The sequence below is a fragment of the Triticum aestivum genome, chromosome 2D, assembly GCF_018294505.1.
Source record: "Triticum aestivum cultivar Chinese Spring chromosome 2D, IWGSC CS RefSeq v2.1, whole genome shotgun sequence".
Classification (NCBI taxonomy): Eukaryota; Viridiplantae; Streptophyta; class Magnoliopsida; order Poales; family Poaceae; genus Triticum; species Triticum aestivum.
The window spans coordinates 86059998-86084171 of NC_057799.1; the positions used below are offsets into that span (position 1 = coordinate 86059998).

At 45.8% G+C, this 24174-nt stretch overlaps 1 protein-coding gene and 1 pseudogene across 1 annotated transcript; one reads left to right on the top strand and one right to left on the bottom strand.

Moving 5' to 3' along the window:
• The first annotated feature begins 3415 nt into the window (after positions 1-3415).
• LOC123048866 (uncharacterized) lies at positions 3416-5088 on the top strand. Its single transcript, XM_044471890.1, has one exon. The coding sequence runs from the start codon at positions 3536-3538 to the stop codon at positions 4490-4492; it is 957 nt and encodes a 318-aa protein (XP_044327825.1). The 5' UTR covers positions 3416-3535; the 3' UTR covers positions 4493-5088.
• An 18111-nt stretch (positions 5089-23199) lies between these two features.
• On the bottom strand, positions 23200-23921 carry LOC123055683 (26S proteasome non-ATPase regulatory subunit 7 homolog A-like; annotated as a pseudogene).
• Positions 23922-24174: the final 253 nt, after the last annotated feature.

Genomic DNA, 24174 nt, shown 5'->3' on the forward strand with positions numbered 1-24174 from the left:
CAATAGCGGAACCTGGATGCTCATATTGGCTCCTACATATCTACAAAGATCATTATCGGTCAGACCGCATAACAACATACGTCATTCCCTTTGTCATCGGTATGTTACTTGCCCGAGATTCGATCGTCGGTATCATCATACCTAGTTCAATCTCGTTACCGGCAAGTCTCTTTACTCGTTTCGTAATGCATCATCCCGTAACTAACTCATTAGTCACATTGCTTGCAAGGCTTATAGTGATGTGCATTACCGAGAGGGCACAGAGATACCTCTCTGATACATGGAGTGACAAATCCTAATCTCGATCTATGTTAACTCATCACCCAGTTATGTTGTGATGTCTGATAGCACACAAAGTGTTCCTCCGATATTCAGGAGTTGCATAATCTCATAGTCAGAGGAATATGTATAAGTCATGAAGAAAACAATAGCAATAAAACTAAACGATCATTATGCTAAGCTAACGGATGGGTCTTGTCCATCACATCATTCTCTAATGATGTGATCTCATTCATCAAATGACAACACATGTCTATGGTTAGGAAACTTAACCATCTTTGATTAACGAGCTAGTCAAGTAGAGGCATACTAGGGACACTCTGTTTGTCTATGTATTCACACATGTACTAAGTTTCCGGCTAATACAATTCTAGCATGAATAATAAACATTTATCATGATATAAGAAAATATAAATAGCAACTTTATTATTGCCTCTAGGGCATATTTCCTTCACTGCCACTCTCCAAGACATTGGGCCGTGGGCTGTTCGCGGACTCAGTCGTGGTCCTGAGCCCAGGCCCATCTACCCGACGGCCTATATAAGAAGGCGCTGGCCAATGGAGTGAACCCTAATTCAGTTCACACACCCCCCCTTGCACACCCTAGCCATCATCTACTGTTTTTCCGGCGATCCCATCCTGACGACCGTGTGGTTGGTCGGGAGAGCAGGTGCCTCCGAAACCCTGTCGTTCGAGATACTGTCTAGGAGAACGACAATAAGGTTTTTGGGGAGCGTCTCGATGCGACTGCTCCCGATCCGTCCCCGTCTCCTTCCACCTCTCCTTCCACTACTTCCCCTACATCGACTCCATGGCTGACGACAAATCTGCCAAGAAGAAGGCCTCGACCGATGCCGTGGTTACTGTTGCCACCGTCGCGTTGGCCTAGCCAACCGGAGGGTATGACTCGTTCATCCCCTGTTTGCTCGTTTATGTGCTCGCCGTATATATGTTGTTCATAGATGCTTCGGTTCTATGTACTATACGAGCTCACATGCTTAGGTATTGGGATGAGATGCATACCGTAGGTGCGATTCTTACTGTTTACTCGTGGATTAGATTAGTCGAAAATGTGCTAATATTTCCAACACTTTTTACTCCGCGAGCTCGATAGCGAGCTTCGGCAACGGACACTCCCGCTATGGAGACCTTGAGAGGAGGGCACCCCGCCACCGTGTTGTTTGCCTTGATGCCTTGATGTAGATGCCCCACTGTGGAGTCTGAGAGAGGAAGGCACCCTGCCGTGCCCTCGCAACGTACACTCCCGCTGCCCTGGTTCTGTACAAGCAGCGCTGCAACTTGCTGACGGAGAGCAGATTGGCAAAAAAATCCAAGCTTCAACGGCGGTGGGGAAGCAGGCGATGGCAACGCGGCATGGGGGAAACAAGCCGATGACATGTGTGGTGGCGGGAGGGGGTGGAGGGGGGAGCTGGCGGCGTGGGGGAGGAGGGGTACCCGTCAGAGACGAGGAAGGAGGAAGAGAGCGAGTGAAGGAGGAAGGGAGGACTTTGGGTTCGGTCGGGAAAAAACTAAGGACTCATTTGCAAAATAACCCATGCGACATTAATCTCTGGATGGAGGCAGGGTGAAACGCTGTTGTTGTGTGCTGCCTGAGAGATGAGAGGTGCGAGGGAATAGATTGTACGGTTCACAGGTTCCCAGTCAGGCGGTTGAGGAGGTGACCGGCCAGAGCTGGCGCGGTCGACCGATGCCCAACTTCCCAAATTGACAAATTTCCTGTTGGGTAAACATAGCATGTTATCAGTATGGTGCGTGCTATGCCATTGAAGATCGACCGGCACGCGAGCCATTAGATCTTGCACATCGGGCCGAGCGGTGCTCTCCACCATTGCAACACATGTTTTGTTGCAGATTTTTTTACAACAAAAGAGTTGTTGCAGATTTTTTTTACAATAAAGGTCTTGTTGCAGGTTTTTTCATCTTCACTTTTTTGCAACACGGCTGATGTTATTGAAGAGACTTCTGCAACATTACTGATCTTGCAGAAAAAATCACGAGGAGGCAGGGGCACACGTCACATGGGACACGTGTCGGATCAGCGAGGCGGCGGACGGAAGCACGATCAAGGGGAATTATTTTCCTATTAATATCGTGGAACCTGAAACAGAAAATATTTAATGTTAACCATTCCCTTCGGCAAGTAACAAAAGATAGCCATATACTTGCATCAAAATCAACTTAAATGTGTCTTGTGAAATGACTTCTTGAAACACGGTGCTAGGAGTGCTCAGCTAGGAGCTATGTGCAAGTCTTGAACGAAAAGGAATCTTCTATTTCTAAATAGCTATAATCCACTATCTATTTTTCCTAACTATGCAATCATGGCACATAAATAAGCCATGCATGCAAGCCATAATTTTTTTTCATTACTCTATGCATGCAATGTTGCCACATCATCAAAACATGCATGTTAATCATAAGTTATTTTCTGCATTAGAGTTCATCCTTCACATTTTGTTTGAAATGCCAACATTTTAAATGCAATTCATTTTTTCCCTTCGTATTTTTTTAAAGCTTACATTTGCATTTCATTAGTTTTAGATGCTTTTAAAAACTATTTATGCATTCTTTTTGCAAGGTTCCCGCAACAACGCGCCGGACATCATCTAGTATATACTTGTTTTATCTCTGTCAATCATCAAAAGCATATTAGTTCAGAAATAGTAATAAATCTGAAGCCTGTATCTTATTCTGAACTTCTCCTTGGCTTCCCTACCCTCCTTCCAGTTGCTCCATTGGATCGTCTTTCAGAAGCATATTTAGTACGAAGGGAAAAATTGAGTATGAAGGAGAACAATATTTTAAGAAAAAAAACAGCAAAATTCAGTACATGTCAAATTTAATAGCTTCAAAAATGGAAAGTTCAGAAATTTTATGGGATTGATACACACTGGGGCATTGTGCTGTGCAAACAACAATTTAATATTGCTTTTTGTACCAACGAATTTTCTATCTGTCCTGAACATCCTATTTATGATAGAAATTCATCAATAGTATGCAGAGGCGTCCAGGTTTTTAACTGAAGATGGTCTGAGAAACTGAAGACGTTCTACCTCTTTCTTCAGTTATAAAAACGACGCGTCTGGAATTAAAACAGCTGGAATGAGCGCGTGAGATTGCCGGTGAGTTCGATTCCAGTTCCAATTCAGCCGGCAACAGTTCCAATCCGAGTTCGGCAAGAATCAGGAGCTCTCCCCTGAATAAATGGGCGGCGCCGGTGGGAGCAGCAGCTCCAATGCGATCTGCTCCCCCACCTTCCCGATCTCCAGACCTAGACACGCCATCCATGGCGGCGAAGGTGCTCCAGCTCCGCAGCGCCGACGGCAAGGTGCTCGTCGCTCCGGCGTGGGACTATCGCCCCACCGCCGCCCAATCGCTCCCGCTGGAGATGCGGGTGCCCTCGCGCGCCCTCGAGAGGGTGCTCCAGTACTGGACCAAGCACAGCCTGGCCAAGGCCACCGGTGAGTCCCGGGGGTCCCTCGCCCGCTGGGACGCGGACTTCCATCGCCGTCTCGAGGAAGACGGCCTCGCCAAGGAGGCCGCCGCAGCAGTCCAAGAACTCCGCCGCCACGGCGTCCACCACGGAGGGCGTTCCCGTCGCCACGCCGCCACGGCCGCACCTGCTGGTGCCGCTCCTGCCACGGCTACCCGTGCTGATCCCGTCCGTGCCTGGTGCCAACTCGTTCACCACCTCAAGGGTGTCGATCACGGAGAACCTAGCCCGGCGCCGACGGCGCCCATCGCTTTCCATGCCTCCCATATTGCCGTCGCCGCGCGCCCTGGGCCTGCCACCACCTTGCCGGCCGCTGCTGGTGCTGAACCCGTTGGTGTCCAGTGTGCCATCCGTGCCCGTGGACGCCAGATGGCTGAGGACGAGGAGTCCGCTTGCCACCACCGCAAGCTTCCGGCTTCCAAGGCTGCCAATACTGCTGCGCCCGTGAAGAAGGTCTCTCGTCCCGTCGCTTCCAAGGCTTGCTCTTTCGTCGGCTCTACACCACTGCCTGTCAGTGCTGTTGCGCCCGGTGTGAAGAAGGTGACTCCAGCTTCAACTCTGCGCGCTAGAAGGGGGATGAGGGAGCTCAGCTGCAAGGTTCCCAAGCAAAACCAATTGCCATTGCCTGTCACTGCTGTTGCAGCTCCAAGGAAGCAACCAATTCCTTGCTTGAGTCCAGTGGTACTACGCCCTTGCTAGTATTTTACCTTCCTAAATCATTCACACATGAGTTTCATTTAATCTTGCCTCTCTAGGTTCTGCAGTTGCTTACCAAGATTTCTAGTGTTCTTTGAATCCCGTTCAGTCATTAGTAATTTTACTAGAGTGTCAGCAGAGTCTCCATCTAGTCTAGGCAGCAAAAACCTTGTTAAGATGTGTACGACATAGTTACCACTGCATCCATACCTGGTCCTAAGTTAAGGGTTTAAGTAAATAAAGGGCATTTTCAATGAATCAAAGTGAAGCAGATGAGCCAAAAAAAAATTGGAAACTCATGTACTGCAATTCCGGCACGAGACAGAGCGTAAAACGCACTCGCCGCAAAATCCAAAATGCCCGTTTGCTACCCGGCTTGTAGCAGGAAAAAGGAGTAGAATTGAACTTGTCGATACACACGTAATCTTGTGAGCTGCCTAGCGTTTGGAGACTATGCTGACTCTCCTGTAAAATTAATCTTGGTTGAATTGGATTCTTAGGCACTGGCGTCGTGGTGAGTTAAAGTTGCAGTTTCCGATGAGTAGCATTGGTTGGTGAACTCTTGTGTGTATGTGTGAGTGAAGCTTTGAGCTAAGCAAGTCCTTGATGTACCGACTATCAAGTCCTCAATGTAGCGACTATCGAGTCATATTGTAATCAATATCAGATATGAATGACAAATTGTTGGCCTGAATTTGAGCAGAGCATTTGAGTAACTCTATTTATTTTTATGTTTCTATGCGTCTTAAAACACTCTGCAGCTCTTGTCAGAAAAGTATGTACACGAGGTACGATCCGATGGATGCACCTATGATTTCACAATCCTTTGTTGAGTTGTGAAGCGCATGGACATGTTTGGGGAGTTTGAAGACAGACTTTATGGTTACAGATACTGCAATCTGATTGTCAAATAGGTTGCAGCTGTTTGGCAAATAGGTTGGGCTTTTCTCAGATCATGTTAACTTTTCACTTGGATTACAAATGTCAAGAATGTGAAAAAGGTTTCGGTGCAATAGCAGTCTTACCTTCTCTGGCTCCTTGAGAAATTTTCCTGTCCATTTGAACATTACAAATTCCACTGTCTATCCTAACATCTTCCCAAGCAACCAAATATTGCGCTTGTACCACTGGGCATTGCTTGGAATCACTGGATCTAATTTGCTAATTTTAAAGGAGCGACAACATGCTCAGAAGAACCTGATGATATTTAAAAACTTTGCTATCACCTATGAGGTGATTCATATTCTGGACCCTGAATATGCAGTGCTTGCATTTGCAGTGCATGAAAACTGAATTTTATGCATATTAAGACAATAATAATAAATGATAAGTATGTCAGTACAGAGGTAATGTTGCATACTTGCATTGTTGGTCGATTCTTTGCTACTGTTCTTCATCATGCATGCATGGGGAGCGTATATGTGGAAGCTTCTCTTGTGAAAGTTTCCTGCTGCATTTTTTCCGTTGTGTGTTCAGTGACGAAAAAATGCCTTTTTCTGCAGTTCTGCTGCATTTTCCTGAACTTCTTTCTGGACCATTTTTGGACTTATTTTGGCCCTGAACTTCTTTACGTATACAAGCATATTTTGGACTTATTTACATATACAAACATATTCTGAACTTATTTACGTCTACATTTTCCAAGATCTTTCTGAACTTCTTTCTGGACCATTCTGAAGTCAGTTGTTTTTCTTATGTGTTTTTCCTTCAGAACGTTTTTCTTTTGGTGTTCATTTCTAACCTCATCGAACTAGCTAAGTTGCTTGATTAGACTGATGAATAATGAATATACAGAATCAATCAACCATTCTGAGTTGGAACATGCCAACAACCATGTCCATTAAATGAACAAAAAAAATGAATAAAATCAGTTTCGCCCAGAAAGATTTTGGGTGAAAGCACATGGAGCTGGACGGCTGGACCATGTTTTTTTTTGTGAGGGCTGGACCATGTTTAATTCTTTTTGCTGCGGACACCTTAGTTTCTGCGATGTGCTATGAGCACCCTGCGACCATTGCTACTGGTGGTGATAATCTCAGTGGTTATTTCGCTCGAGAACTAAAGATAACTAGTAGGTTTTGGCGCGGGGGCAATATAGATTTGACCATCGAAATTTTCAATGTATTTGGTAAAAATTAAATAAGTTTGACTTATGACAAAACTGAAGCTTCAATTAATTTCAAACGGAAGGAGTTGAATGGAAGACCCTTGCCGCCATAATATAATGGTATATCCAAGATGTCATTTTAACAGAAAAAATGGTGGATTTCCTAATCCTAAAATGTGTTATTTAACACCATAGTTTCCTATCATTACCATGAATACAGAATACCATCACCTAGCAAACACATCTCCTCCTGAGCACGACGTGTCAAAAAATGGCCCATCACGAGAAAATGGAGGGAAAAACTCCAGAAGCGAGGGAAACCCTCTTCCCATTCCCCAAATGCGCGCACAGAGAAACATGGAAACCCACGCCGACCTCGGCTTCAACGGCGGCAACCCTGCTCCGACGCCGACCCCTCCCTCGACGGCACCGACGCGCTCCCGCTTCCCGCCCCCCGCCCGGTACGTCCTCATCACCACCCTCCGGGTACCACTCAACAGGTTCTCCGCAACAGCCTGTTTTCGTTGAAAATCTGTGTGTGCTGATCTCACGGGGTACGGCCACCAGTGCGAGGAAGCGGAAGGCCCCGGCGACGACGAAGGCGCAGGCTGACAGGAAGCGTTGCAAGCCGCAGGTCTGTAGTTCACTCTACCCATCATGTCACTTGATGATTTAGTTAGTCCCCTGCCGCCACACTGGCAGGCGGCATGATGCATATTACAATGACCCTTGTGCCGCAACGGAACGGGGACGGGCAGGTGATATGTCCATTTTGCATCATGTTTTCCTACTTGTATGTAGACATATTTTAGAGTGTAGATTCGCTCATTTTGCTTCGTATGTAGTCATTTGTTGGAATCTCTAGAAAGACTTATATTTAGGAACGGAGGGAGTATATGGTTTATTTGGTGGAAGATTATGTGTTCAGATCCATTATGCTATTTAATACCCCTCTGATCTTGAGCATTATTATCATTTGTGAGTAGTTACTTTTGTTCTTAAGGCCACAGGAAAAGTCATGTTGCAAGTAATCATGTGAACTTGATATGTGTAAGTGCATCTAGTGCCCCTTAGTGATTTTGGTGACTAATGTGTTTGTGAGTGTACACAGGTTCTATAAGTCTATGAGGAGTTTGATATTTACGAAGAAAGTCGGCCCCTAAAAATGAATGTCTTCATTTGAAGACTTTGAAAATGAGAAAATTGGTGTGACATTGAAGACTTCGATATTCATGCGAGGATTGTGAAGCGTGAAGACTTTTGTTTTCGTAGTTTCATTTTCTCTTTCTTGAGTCATAGGAAACATCGTACTGTTAAAGGGGGTCAAGGTAAAACTAAGGAAAAGTTCCAAGTGATGCTCATCTCAAAATCCTACACATACCCAATCCTTTCGAGTGAAGCCATTGGAAATCTCATACAATTCAGTCAATTTCTTCAGTGACAGAGACGAAGATCTTCTGGTCCCTGAGGAATTTGTTAATACTGAGGAGTTAGGGATTCGCCAGTGCGGATTGCCTACAAGTGAGGAACATGATAGCCCTCAGGAATTTGAGAGATCAAATTTCTGACCGTTGCTGTGTTATGCGCCAGCTGTCCAAAACATTCTACCCACCTAATGGTCATATCATTGGAGGGCATTTATGTCTTATCATGTTAGGCTGCTCCCTAGGCTATAAATAGCCATCCCCTACAACCACTAGTTGGTTGGCTGCTTCGAGAGAAACTGACACTTGTCATTGAGAGCATCACATCCTCCGAGGACTTTGAGCGAAAATCATTAAGTGAGGAAAACCCAAACCCAAAACTGTTGGGGAACGCAGTACTTCAAATTTTTTACCTACGATCATGCAAGATCTATCTAGGAGATGCATATCAACGAGCGGGGAGAGTGTGTCCACGTACCCTCGTAGACCGAAAGCAGAAGCGTTTAGTAACGCAGTTCATGTAGTCGAACGTCTTCGCGATCCAACCGATCCAAGCACCGAACGTACGGCACCTCCGCGTTCAGCACACGTTCTGCTCGAGGACGTCCCTGATCTCTTGATCCAGTTGAGGACGAGGGAGAGTTCCGTCAGCACGACGGCGTGGCGACGGTGATGATGAAGTTACCGGCGCAGGGCTTCGCCTAAGCACTACAACAATATGACTGAGGTGTGTAACTATGGAGGGGGGCACCGCACATGGCTAAGACAAGACTTGGTGTGCCTTTGGGGTGCCCCCCTCCCACGTATATAAAGAGGGGGAGGAGAGGTGGCCGGCCCAAGGGGGTGCACCATGGGGGGGGAGTCCTACTTGGACTCCCGGTCCAAGTAGGATTCGCCCCCCTTTCCTATTCCCACTAGGAGAAGGAGGGAAGGAGGAGGAGGAGAGAAGGAAAGGGGGCCCGGCCCCCCCAACCCTAGTCCAATTCGGTTTGGGCTTGGGGGGTGCGCGCCACCTCCTGGCCGCGACCTCCTCTCTCCACTAGGGCCCATGAAGGCCCATTAACTCCCGGGGGGGAGGGGGTTCCGGTAACATCCGATACTCCGGAAAATGCTCGAACCTTTCCGAAACCATTCCGGTGTCCAAACATAACCTTCCAATATATCAATCTTTATGTCTCGACCATTTCGAGACTCCTTGTCATGTCCGTGATCTCATCTGGGACTCCGAAAAACTTCGGTACATCAAATCACATAATTCATAATACAAATCGTCATCGAACATTAAGCGTGCGGACCCTACGGGTGCGAGAACTATGTAGACATGACCGAGACACATCTCCGGTCAATAACCAATAGTGGAACCTGGATGCTCATATTGGCTCCTACATATTCTACAAAGATCTTTATCGGTCAAACCGCATAACAACATACGTTGTTCCCTTTCTCATCGGTATGTTACTTGACTGAGATTTGATCGTCGGCATCATTATACCTAGTTCAATCTCGTTACCGGCAAGTCTCTTTACTCGTTCTGTAATGCATCATCCCATGACTAACTCATTAGACACATTGCTTGCAAGGCTCATAGTGATGAGCATTACTGAGAGGGCCCAGAGATACCTCTCCGAAACACGGAGTGACAAATCCTAATCTCGATCTATGCCAACTCAACAAACACCATTGGAGACACCTGTAGAGCATCTTTATAATCACCCAGTTACGTTGTGACGTTTGATAGCACACAAGGTGTTCCTCCGGTATTCGGGAGTTGCATGATCTCATAGTCAGAGGAACATGTATAAGTCATGATGAAAGCAATAGCAATAAAACTAAACGATCATTTATGCTAAGCTAACGGCTGGGTCTTGTCCATCACATCATTCTCTAATGATGTGATCCTGTTCATCAAAGGACAACACATGTCTATGGTCAAGAAACTTAACCATCTTTGATTAACGAGCTAGTCTAGTAGAGGCATACTAGGGACACTCTGTTTGGCTATGTATTCACATATGTACTAAGTTTCCGGTTAATACAATTCTAGCACGAATAATAAACATTTATCATGATATAAGGAAATATAAATAACAACTTTATTATTGCCTCTAGGGCATATTTCCTTTAGTCTCCCACTTGCACTAGAGTCAATAATCTAGATTACATAGTAATGATTCTAACACCCATGGAGTCTTGGTGCTGATCATGTTTTGCTCGTGAGAGAGGCTTAGTCAACGGGTGTGCAACATTCAGATCCGTATGTATGTTGCAAATCTCTATGTCTCCCTCCTTGACTTGATCGCGGATGGAATTGAAGCGTCTCTTGATGTGTTTGGTTCTCTTGTGAAATCTGGATTCCTTCGCCAAGGTAATTGCTCTAGTATTGTCACAAAAGATTTTCATTGGACCCGATGCACTAGGTACGACACCTATATCGGATATGAACTCCATCCAGACTCCTTCATTTGCTGCTTCCGAAGCAGCTATGTACTCCGCTTCACACGTAGATCCCGCCACCACGCTCTGCTTGGAACTGCACCAATTGACAGCTCCACCATTCAATATAAATACGTATCCGGTTTGTGAATTACACTACAAAAAAATACACTTCCGTGATGATACGTGTTTGTCACAGTGGGTCACGTTTTCTGTCATGCATGTACATCCATGACAAATTTATGAAAGAATCAAGATAGTCATACCTGTGTTGTCGTAGAAGTGTTCCATGACATTACCAAAATTATCATCACGGAAGTGTCCACTTCCATGACGATAAATCGCGCGTCACAGAAGTGCTTTCGTCAAGGGTGACCGACACGTGGCATCCACCGTAACGGAACGCCGTTAAGCTATTGGGCCTGGTTTTGGATCCGATAACCCGTTAACAGCTCGGACCAATGGGGATTTTCCACGTGTAAAATCATCATTGGCCGGAGGAAACACGTGTTGCCTCACCGTTGGGACAGATGTCATCCACTCATTGGACAGGAGGCGCCTATGATAGGTCGACACGTGGCACGGCCAAACAGTGGCCCATTCCGGTGAAAAAGGCTGGCCCAGTAAAAAATAGCAGGCCGGCCCATATAAGGCCTACTTGTGTCAGGTCCATTTAAGCCCACGGCCCATACAAGATGTGCCAATTCGGCCCGTCAACGGCCCGTTAAAGATTTGACACCATTGCAGCCCATCATCAGTTCGAGCCCGTTAACAGCCCGCTATATATTTGGGCTCAATATCGGCCCGATGAGATTTCGGCCTGTTAACGGCCCATTGAGTGGATGGGCCAATTTTCACGATGCACATCTTTCGGCCTTTTAGCGACCCATTTAAATATTGGGCTAATTTCCGGCCCGGTGTGTCTTTCAGCTTGTTGACGGCCCATAAATCAGTTGGGCCATTTGTAGTCGGACCTGAGTTTCGGCCTTTTAGCGACCCATTTAAGTGTTGGGCCAATTTCCGGCCCGGTGTGTCTTTCAGCCTGGTGACGGCCCATATATCTGTTGGGCCATTTGTAGTCGGACCTGAGTTTTGGCCTTTTAGCGACCCATTTAAGTGTTGGGCCAATTCCCGGCCCTGTGTGCCTTCCAGCCTGTTAATGGACCATAAATGTGTTGGGCCATTTGTAGTCGGACCTGAGTTTTGGCCTTTTAACGGCCCACGCCCTTCATGGTCCAATACCAGCCCGGTTTCTCTTTCGGCTTGCTAAAGGCCCACAACACAGTTGGGCCATTTACAATACGACCTGACTTACGGCCTCTTAGCGGCCCATGCTCTTCATGGTCCAGTACAAGCCCACTGTCTCTTTTGGCCTGCTAAAGGCCCACAATATAGTTGGGCCATATGTAGCCTGAACTTAGTAACGGCCTGTGAAATCAATTGGGCTCACTTGTTGCCCGCTTTGATGTCAGCCTGTTAACGACCCGGGAGTTAAGAGGGCTGACCATTAACTTTCGGCCTGGTAACGGCCCATTAATTTAATGGGCCCACTAAAGTTCGTACATGTCTTTAGGCCAAATTAGATAATTTGAGCCCATTACGACGAGCAATTATGCACAGGACCAAAACCGATCAAGCAAAGGTACGGCATACAGGGAAAACGTTGCATATCCAGCATATATTATAGGAAATTACATCCACTGGGCAATCAAAGATTGATGCGAGTGCAAATAAATGAACAGAACCTAACGATCTACAACATCACAATCTGCAACCTCATCACGGATGACGCCCATAAGCATGTGGGCAAGTTCTTGCTGCTTTGCTACACTGTCTCTGAAAACATTGATCAGTTGTTGTGTCACACGACTCTGCACCTCTGATTCCTCCACCATTTCCATCATTCCTTTAGCCATTAATTGGTTCACAAACATACATTTTTTCCGTTGCATTCGAGACAGAGGATACTGAACAGATTCAGATGGCGATTTTGGCAGGCTTGTATTATTGATAGTGGAGAGTGTCTCGACCACTGCATCATAACATAAATTAGGAGGGGAACCAAACAGATTAATCATGAGTTATTGGCATATTACCTGGCCTAGATTTATTGGAAAGAAACAATAGGGTTGCCTTGCTGTTTTTAGAGTTTGTCTTCTTATCTTCAGCAGCCTGCACGAAATTAAGACACTAGAATTGCTATCATTGGCCAAGTCAGATAATAGGAAAGCAACATTGGCACAACGAACGTTTGGGCAACTAGCCAACACCAAATTAACACAATATGGCACAGCTATCATCAGCCAGGTAAGGTAATACGAAAGAAACATTGACACAATGAATGAATGGACAACCAGAGCAGCACTACAATTCAGTAATGTGCATGATATGAGATAGTACACTCATGCAGCTCAGTATGCAAAACTACCAGGCAGTTTTCTTTACAAAAAATCAACATTGGCGCCTTTAACATTTTGCTATAACTAATTTTAGATCAGACAAAGGTTGGATTCACGCCGATTAACAAAATACATGCTGATGTAAAAAAAATAGTGACATACAACAGGTACTTACATCAGCATTGGAGCACAGAGAATTCCCGCAAGATATTTTCCTCGAATACAATCCCAATGAAGGAAATATTCTATCATTTAACCTTATTTTCTAAAAGAGAGATGGGTAAGAAACATGTAGAAAATATGATCAGAATGCTATGAAATTTCATGATGCGAGGATACGCACATGCTTGTTAGAATGGAGTGGACATTCTTTTGCTGGACTGGAGCGGACTAGTTCTTTGGCCACTGGAATATGCTTACTATCAGTGGGAGTTGGGTTTCTCTATGCTGGAGCAGTATCTATGAAAAATGGAGTTGGTTTATTATCTCCTGGCGTTTGGATCTTTTGCAAAGACCTGGTTTGTAACCCTTCAGATTCTCACATAGCCGTCTTCCCCTTGCATGCCTTATATAGAAGAATGGTGCTTCAATTATAAAACATGCTATAGCTGAGATGGAATAGGTACTGAAGAATAGAAAGGCATGCCATATTGACATGTATTCCCTCCATCCGAAAATAAATGGATGGGTCTAGGCATATTTCAGTTCTAGATACATCCAGTTTTATCCATTTCTGTGACATGTAATCCAGACGGAGGGAGTATGATGTAAGAGCTAGGGATACGACAGGACAACACAGTAAAAAAACACTGAAAACCCACTGCAGAACCAAAGTAATCAAACCCACTGATATGAGATAGTACACTCATGCAGCTCAGGATGCAAAACTACCAGGCAGTTTTCCTTACAAAAATCAACATTGTGGCCTTTAATCATACATTTTGCTACAACTAAATTTAGATCAGATAAAGGTTGGATTCACGCCGATTAACAAAATACATGCTGATGTAAAAATATAGTGATATACAACAGGTACTTACATCTGCATTGGAGTACAGAGAATTCCTGCAAGAATCTTTCCTCACAGACGACACCAGTGTAGAAATTCTTCTATCTGTTAAGCCTATTTTTGAAAAGAGAGATGGGTAAGAAACATGTAGAAAATATGATCAGCATGCTATAAAATTTCATGATGCAAGGATACGCACACGCTTCTTAGAATGGAGTTGACATATTTTTGCTGGACTGGAGCGGACTAGTTCTTTGGCCACTGGAATCTGCTTATTATCAGTAGGAGTTGGGTTTCTCTGTGCTGGAGCAGTATCTATAAAAACTGGAGTTGGTTTATTATCTCCTGGCGTTTGGATCTTTTGCAAAGACCTGGTTTGTAACCCTTCATATTCTAACATAGTCGTCTTCCCCTTGCATGCCTTGTATAGAAGAATGGTGCTTCAATTATAAAACATGCTACAGTAGAGAGATGGAATAGGTACTGAAGAATAGAAAGGCATGACATATTGACATGTATTCCCTTCATCCGGAAAAAAATGGATGGGTCTAGGTGTATTTCAGTTCTAGATACATCCTTTTTTATCCATTTCGGCAACATTTAATCCGGACAGAGGGAGTATGGTGTAAGAGCTAGGGATACGACAGGACAACACAGTAAAAAAACACTAGTTGAATGTAAAATTGTATGCTAGTGGAATACGTACAGAAAAAACTAAGGCAACATACACGTGTATGATTGGGAAACTAAGATGGCATTGCAACAGAGCACTAGAACAACACTTCAATGTAAAAAAACATGGTATGGTAGACAGATGAAGTACATACTGATGAATAACAATGCATAAGATATTCAGAACCATGATGTCCAAATTAAGCAGATGGCATTGCGATAGAGTAGAATGACAGTACTTGAATTTGAAAACATGTTATCATGAAGTGAATAGGTACTGAAAAACAGGAAGGCATGACATATTTACATGCATGATCAGCATGCTAAGCACATGGCATTGCAACAGAGTAGATACACTCTAGGACATTATATGCATGTTGTACCCATATCACGGGCGAAGTTAGAGCAAGGACCTTGTGGGGTGAAGAGGATTCAACAACTTTCTGCAAGTCTTATGAAGAACTGCCTTTACATGTTCCATCATATTGGGTATCATTGACATCAAGTTTATTGGCCTTTACATTGCTCCGTGAGGTTCTTGTGGATATATCAGTGTGTGCAATTATATCTGACATGCATGGAAGACAACTAGTAGTTAGATTTATGTAATGAGTGCCTGTAGGAGACGACATAAATAGTAGGACTGTGGTTAACTAGCAGCAGCAGGTCTCAAAAACTAAAGGGAGAATATAGATGAAAGCTACAGAATATGTATCATTTGTACTCGAGATTAACTAGATGGCACACAAAAGTATTAAAGAACAACATAGGTAATACTAGAAGTGGTATAATACTATAATCACCAGCCTATGGGATAGCACTGGCTGATGGATGATAACTATGGAACAACGTTACCTAAAGAACAAGTATCTTAGCTGAACTATGGAACAATGTTAACTCCTGAACAAGACCCGTAAGAGATCAGCATGAATATACAGTGAAATGTGATAATCTATTTTCCATGCTTAGATGAATAACAAAGCTATAAATGTCGCACACAACTAAGATGAGGGTACAACCTATCTGGCCGCCATCCATAGGAGTGAGCATCATGTGCTGACTTGTCGATGGCCCTGTAGTTGTTGTGGCTGTGCATGTCGGGCACGCGCATTCGATGCAGGGAACTGTTGAGTGGGGACTATAGCTCCCTTCTGGTGTATGCTTCCCTTGTTCGAGTAGCTACGGTGAGTCGGAAGACGGTGTGACTGAAGATGCAGATAACACATAATGTTAAGAATGACACATCTCTTTGATCTGAAGAAATACACTAAGAGATCAACAGGAAGGTACAAGAGTGGTCACACGTCTGTTGACTGAGACTAATTGGGGTCACACGATTTTATTTTATTTTGTTACTGTCCGATCTACGCCGGATGGCTTGATGGCCGTCTTGTGCCTCCCGGCTGACACTGTTAGGAATCTTCCTCGAAGAGCCAGCGACCAACGGCAGAGCAGCTTGCCTCCGCCGTCCGTGGCCCCGGCCAAAACCCCGCTCCCCGCCCCACCGCACTGCCGTGGTTGCGCCGCCCCAGGGCCAATCCACAAAGACTCCCCGTCATCCAGATCCGGCGGCGGCAGTACCTTGAACCCACACAACTCTAAGATAGCCATCTAAGCGCTGCTTCCGCGGCGAACTTGCGGCCCCGCACCCTTACGTTAGACACCAGCCAACTGGCAGCCTAGGAGCTCCGCCGCCTCGAGGGGTGCTGCTTCCCATTGGGAATCGATTGGCCCAGAATAAAAATTCAGACAACTGACGCCTAAATAAAGTGATTTGAGATGAGGGTGCGACCTATCTGGCGGCATGGTGAAGTAGGCAGGTCTAGCTGCCGAATCGGTGAGGCCGGCGCGGTTGCGGTGGCCACCGGCGGCAGGGAAACAGCGATGTCGTGACGGTCGACGGCTACGGGGAAGCAGCGCCGGGACTCTGGATGGATCCAAAGTTGGAGCCGCTCCGGCGCCGTGAACAACAGCGGGGGTGAATCGGCTCTGGTACGGTTCACGCGTCCGTCGTCGAGGCAGCTCCAGCAGCACGGAGTAAGAGGCACACGGCCCAGTGCATGACGGCAAATGGACAGCGTCTCCGGCATTAGGGAGGAGGGTGGCTGTGAAATTGGTGCGGTGGGGGGTGACGGTGTCTTGAACTAGGGGGTACTCATCACGTCGTCTCCCGGTCAGTTGGATTGGGCCGAGGACCCCCGTGGCCGTATACTCATGGGCCAGTTCGGATAGCTGCCACATACAAGGAAGATTCCACAAGACTTGGTGATCAAGACAAGGACTCCTCCCCACCGGCGTATTCGGCTAGGACTCTTGTTATCCTAGGCCTCTGGTGCATTATATAAACCGAGGCCAGGCTGGTCGATAGAGATATACAGAATCATAATCATAGGCTAGCTTCTAGGGTTTAGCCTCTACGATCTCGTGGTATATCAACTCTTGTAATACTCATATCATCAAGATCAATCAAGAAGGAAGTAGGGTATTACCTCCATCGAGAGGGCCCGAACCTGGGTAAACATTGTGTCCCCCGCCTCCTGTTACCATCCGCCTTAGACGCACAGTTCAGGACCCCCTACCCGAGATCCGCTGGTTTTGACACCGACATTGGTGCTTTCATTGAAAGTTCCGCTGTGTGATCGACAAAAGGATCAATGGCTCGGCTGCAGATCAACTGCGACATCGGCTTCTTCGTCACCGGCTCGACTGCTCACCTTGGCTGGACCGAGGACTGCGCCCTACCTCCGATCATCATGTTTGGAGGAGGGCCTTCATCAACATCAACTCCGATCTCTATCAAGATCATGGAGGAATCATCCAGGGAGCCCGGGGGCTCAACGTCAACATTTTCCTCGGGCGACCGTGCTGTTTTCCTGGACAGCGAACTTGTATCCTCCGCCACCGCCTCCTCAAGTGTCGTTTTAATGATTGCTTCAGTGGAATTGTGCGGAATTGAGTCTACAACAATCCTGGAAAATTTCGTCGAGTTCCGATGGAGGAATCTCTGGCAATCCACGATATACCGGAGCCCTGTCAAATCTGGACGGGAATCTAGACGAGTTTAGGGCGTGGTGTCCAGCTTCTAGCTCGGACGTCCTTTGGAAGATCCAACAGTTGATCGGCTGCGGAATTCCTATATCTACCACCCCTCAAAATTTCAGCTCGATCCGACCGTCCAAACTTCGGGAACCTTCCGATTAGTGCATCACTTTTCGGATCTGTTTTCTATGCGAGAACGAATCCGACCCGAACTCATCTTTTTTATGAACGGGATTTCGGACATCCTTTTTGAAGAAAGTTTTGTATGGGGTATTGTGTTTTGTTCCCAAACACATCCCGCTAATTTTGAAGTCTTTTCCAATATGATCTTCACCATCGCGCTGGTGTCAAACCAGCACGACAACGTTGCTCTACGACTGCCGACCTGCGCTATGCACGTTGTCACTTTATTTTGCCAAGCTCAACTTCTTCGGATCACATCGCGAAGGATAAATCATCACCAACATCGCCGCCCCACGGATTACACGGAGCGGGCACACCGGCATCGCCGCACAGTCACTTCATCAAGCCGGCATTGACCACGTCACGACCGGAATCGGCAGGGCCGCACTGTTGCTTCTTCAAGCTGATGTCCATCACGCCGACCTACTTCGACTCATCGGCTGACATCGAGGCTTCGACTTCTCGGCTAGACCGGGGGCTTCGCCATCTCTTCATCAACCTACTCCGGAGAGTTCAGCATCACTAGCCGACCAACTTCGTCACGTTAGCTGGACCGAGGGCTTTGCCTCGGCAAGCCAACCTTTGCCAGCATCCCCATGCTGTCGCTTTATCGCCCATCAGGCAATGGGTGTGCGGATCGAGTCCCAATTTTGGGAGTCACCTTTCTTCGGATTGGTACAACAAATAAACCAGGTTCCGTACATAGTCCGGTGCACGCCGCATCCGGAACTCGGACTGACATGTGAATTCAGGCTTTGCCACGCCTTTACCGCATCACGCCGACGCCCTGCATCGACATACACTTCGGCGCGTAGGCCATATTTTCTTTTATTACTCACTTTGCATAAATTATTTATTATGCAACGATTTTTTAATTATTATTATTACTATTATCTCTGGATTGCACTATTTTTTGTGCACAGGAAAATGATCCGGGTTGGGCAGTATCGTCAACTCGGTGTACTGACATGCCACGTCACCTCGGCTGGATGGGGGGCTTCGTCAACACTTCATTACCCCACGCCGGGGACTTCGGCGTCACTCTGCCGGCCTGCATTGGCCGTGCCATGTCACCACTTCGGAGTGCCGAGCTCTTCGCTCCGCCACCTTGGGACTGGCTTGGAGGATGGAACCTTGTCCCGCATCAAGCTCGGACCGCGTCATCAATGCCGAACACATTAACCAGCTAAGTTGCCTTCATGCTCAAAGTTTTAAATTTTTAACTTGTGTTCGGTTCGACCTAGCATTATACCTTTTTGGCAAAAAGTTGTTTGTGAAAAAAATTCCTTGTCATAACCTTGTTTGTGACACACAAATTCAAATACCCAGTTCACTTGGGGGCTTCCTTCATGGAGCCTTTCCTCTTGCATATGATTATACTTGTACGGCTTCGTTCCTTGTTCGTGTATTACGCCACAATATGCACCATATTGACTTAAACGATTTGCAAGCCGGGTTGCCTCGCTCCTGTGTTTACCCCTACGTTCCCGATTGTTCAGCTAGGGAGTAAAGGGGGCACCTCTGCGATTGTCACGATCGGGTCATCTGAGCTCGGACCTCAGACTGGGTGAAGCCGAAAGCTAGCGCTCTTATTGTTTTCAATTGCGGTCGGCACAGAACGGAACTCATGAGTACAAAAAATCTATTGCACAAGTCTCATAGTAACAATGAGCAACCGAAGAAAGGTATCGGTGGGGGTACTATTTTCTTCGAAGATGCTTCTTACACTTCATCAGTAATATAGCAAAAGTTCCCTGAGCGCGCTTTGTCTGTTACAGCCTTATGGCCTGATTGCCTTGTTATCGGTTACACCATCGATATTTTCGACAGGTGGAGTACGTAAGACTTTTCGGTCCTTGACCGAAGAGGGAGAAGCCAACGGTCGGTTAAGACGCGTTTAAAGTTCGGGTGAACAAAGATATGATATTAGTACTTCGGTACATACAATCATTATACATAAAATTCTTTTACCCAAGTCACTTGGGGGCTCTTAAATGAGCCATTTTATAATAAGTGTTCTTCTTCTTAGTCGTTGCAAAGTTGTTTATTATTATTATTATTTATCACTCCTTTCTCGACGCAAGTGTGTGGTCAATAGCCGGATAGCCTTGCTTCTCTCTAAAGCCGTTCGAACTTAGTTTGCTAAACTAGCCTCGGAGAAGCACTCCGCCTTCGGGATAAGGAGGTTGAAGCCATAGGCTGATCCGCTTGAAGTCTTGAGATAGAATGTGTCATTGTAAAGCACGACAACAACACAATTTTCCTTTTCTAAAACCAATTTTTGATTTGGCACCGAACACTTGATCTAGTTTGGGCGTCCAGTTTTTACTGAAGTTTTTGGTTTTCCAAGCCTATGGCACTTTTAAGCCATTTGTGTGTTTCCAGCATTAGTCTCGTAGTGCGGCGTCGGACACCTTTAGGGATTCGGCAAAAACATTCTCGGACATTGATGTATATGCATCAGTTTCGAATTGCGTCTTTGGTCAATAGTTGGGTTGCCCGGCTCCTATGCTTGCCTCCTACGTTCCGCTTTATTCGGCTAGGTTCGCAACGGGAGAACCACTGCGATTGTGCTCACTACAAGAAATATTTCAACTTGCGACCCTCACTATTGGTCACTGAAAGGTCATGGTTTTTCATTTGCGACCTTTTTGTGACCAAAAACAGAAGGTTGAAAGCTGGCAGTCGTAAACTGAAATTAACGACCTTCTCTGTGAGAAGGTCGTGGAATTCCACGACCAAAACAAAAGGTCACTAGTTCAACGACCTTCTGTTTTGGTCACTGGCTATCTGCCCAGGCCACGTCGGATCCGACGTGGCAAGCTGACATGGCAAAATTGCGACCAAATGAAAAGGTCGATGATAAGAATCAGCCCGGTCCAATTCGGTGTTCTACATGGGCCTGGCCCAATAATTCAGCCTTTTTAGAATATTTTTTCCCTATTAATTTGGTCGACTACATGGGCCAAGCCCACATTTTTGCCGTTTTATTTCTGGGCCATGGTCTCTTATAATGCATTTCTTATTAGTTTTTGTCCTTCCAGAAAAATATTGTTTGGGCCATGGCCTTTTCACCCCAGACCACGTTTGTACCACGTTTATTTCTGGGTCATGGCCTATTCAGGCCCGGTACTATCATGGCAATTGAGTAATTTTCACAATCTGGCATTAAAGCAACATGTACATAGGGAATACAAAATTTCATTACACAGGAATTGTTCAACACGTAGGAGCACATCTGGTACTGTCCTAACAATGTCTACATAATTTGCCTTATCTCACTACTACATAACATTGTTCAACACGTAGGAGCACATCTGGTACTGTCCTAACAATGTCTTCATTGCTCCCTCTGATGGGCAAGTTCTCCAGGTGCGACAACTTGCCTTCCTACAAGAACAGAACATTACATGAATAGATCAATCGAGGAGGAAACAGTAAAACAGGCTGAAAGCATCACACATACAAATAATAACAGCATACATTAATGTATAAAATAATAAAAATATCTATAACCAGGGCTATTTCTAGCCAACCTGTGTGCATGAATCATAATAGATCAAGCAAAAGACGTATAACCATCAGCAAACAGCAAATATTAGTGAAAGGGGACAATTTCTAGTACTCGTCATTTTTGCAAAGTGAGCAAGAACGATGATATTTTCCTACACATACTTTTTGATTTTTCCTTAGTCCTATAGTGATCTGCTCACTCCAATTCTATCTACTCAACCCATTCACATGCAACATGGATAATCAGGAAGCATCTAGTCAAATAAGGAATTAGAATGCAACATGGATAACTATGCCCTATGAAACAGTTCACGTATCAAGAACCATCAACGTAAATAAGGAACTGGTATAGAACACCAACTCAATCACCTTCACAACAATGAAATCATGGATAATTCTTCTATTTAATTGAAGTTCTCTAAGCTTCTTCCCCCATTGAAAGCAGTCTACAAAATAATTGAGAACAAGGTCAGCGCCAAAATTCAAACCATATAATTTCTTGCTAATCTCATATACTGTTATTCAAAAGAAAGATGTATTTTGCTGTAAGATTTTAGCACTAGTACACAAGACATAAAAAGGTACCAAAAATCCTTAGTGATCTGAAGCAGCAAACAAAATTTAAACACAGACAATGCATGCCATAGTAATAGCAGCACAAACAGAGAAATGCAAAAGGCACCTCATACTAGTATGGTGATCTCCGTCGCAAATTTTAAGCTCTATTTCATGTAGATAATTTATTTGGTTTCAGTAAACAACTACAGTAGCATGCAGTATATATGAAGGGATTACAACAGGTTCCTATAGTACACTAGATAGGCCAACATTTTAGACTACTAGTACCTAGAAATCATATGCATCTCTGTTTTTTCTCTAGCCCAGCCACAAGATCATAAGAGAAATCGTAAGTATCTGGTGCATTTGATATAATAAAGCAGCTCCCGAACAAACAGAAGTTCTGCATCTTCACATCCCAATTCAGGAGATCTGTGGGATAACCTACCCTGAGGAGCTCGCCGCGGGATCTTCTCCATGGACAGCCCCCTTCTTTCACAACACCAGATTGGCCTCTTCACGAACCTGCAAAAATAAATGCACACACAAATCAGATTGTGGGAGACGAGAGGAGGAAGAGGAGGAGGAGGGATGTGTATGCAAGTGTATAAGCATCAAGCATGAGATACTTTTCAAATTACTATGAACATTCTTAGTTTCTTTGATTGAAGTAGGTGACTGGGGCTAGGTGTGCTCACTACTAGGCAGTAAAAACTCGGTATATACAAGCATTGCGTGCTTAGTTATCGGCGACGAATATCTAGACACCAAAATATCGGTGCCTCTGCCGCAAGTAACCATCATCGTGAACTAGACATACGAATACTAAATATCAACCAATGCACATACTTTTATTAGCAAGAGGAGAGATAGCTCAAAACAGAACATATATAATTTGCAAGAAGGAAATCACCCATAATTAACAGGGAGAGATATAACCAAAACAAGTTCATTTGTCTTCCAAGTATAAAACATCAAGTGCACAAACTCACATCAGTTAACATCATTACAGAATTTCAGATAACATGTTTACTGCAGAAATCAAGCATAGGTAGTAGTGCTGCTAGTGTTTCTTTCGGTGGTTGTGTTGGACATGCAACTAAATTTCTGTTAATTGATGAAATGCAGACGCTGAGGAGGCTAGCCCAGAACAGGGAGGCGGCAAGGAAGAGTCGGCGTGATGCGTACCTGAATCTAGGAGAAATGCCGGAAGCAAGGGAAGGAGGGCGTGACGGCGATGTTCACGATTGCCTCCATGAACAGCTAGCCTCCATGAAGAGTTCACGCTTGCATTCCAACATTGGTTCGTATGTATAAGTTGCAAGTAATTGTACCGAATAATTGTGTACAAACTGAGAAGAGCTTCTAAATTACTACAGGATAAATGGTTGTAGAGCAGAATCATACTTGGTAAACAATGCATGAACATCCAAGTCGTTCTCCTTCAGTTTTGGACCAGTGCTGTACCAGCCAACGACATGCTCCTTGGCTGCATCCGAAACAGCTCCTCAGTATTCAACAGAAACAACTACACATGGCAAGTCCAAGCATATCTAATAAAAATTCTAAAACAGCATACCGTTGATCCTCTTGAACATGGAGAACATAGACTCATGGTAATTATGGTCGAGGAACCAGATCCTTGGGTCCTTGTCATCCTCCTGAAACGGCACTGCAAGATCACACCCTGACGCAATTCACAAATTCAGCAAGCCACCACCGTAATAAATAGCTCTACAGATCTAATCACGCAAGGGTTTCGCGCCAGCGGATCTAGCAGCAGCTATAGCCAGGGTGGGTTTCGCGAACCCTAGGCCCCGCCAGAGGCACGGTTCCCCCGAAAACAGTCCGGGGACCTGGACGGCGCAAACCCTAGCAGGGAAGATGCGGGGTTCGGTCGTTTGCTTACCGGTGTAGGAGTTGGTGACGTCGATGATGCCGCGGGAGGAGGTGCCGAGGAGCACGCCGACGACGCGCTTCCTGGTGTCGCGGGCGACGCGATTGTACTGGTCGACGATGCTGAGCACCACCAGCGGTACACCACCACCATCTCCAGCGTCCGCCCCGACAGCTGCGCCGCCTTCACCACATCCATCTCCTCTCCCTCTCCTCGGCGCGTCGTCAGGGAGCAGCGCGAGGGGCGCGGCCCCGCAGGCGGAGAGGGAGCAAGGGCGCGAGCGGGCGGAGGGATCCGAAGGTGGGTGGCGCGAGCGGGCGGAGGGATCTGACGTCGTGGCTGCGGCGGGAGACGGGGCGGCGGCGGAGGACGGGGCACGGGCTGGATCTGGATCGGGGAGAAGGGGAAAGAGAGAAGCGGCGGAGAGGGGGAGAGAGAGGCGGGCGCGGGC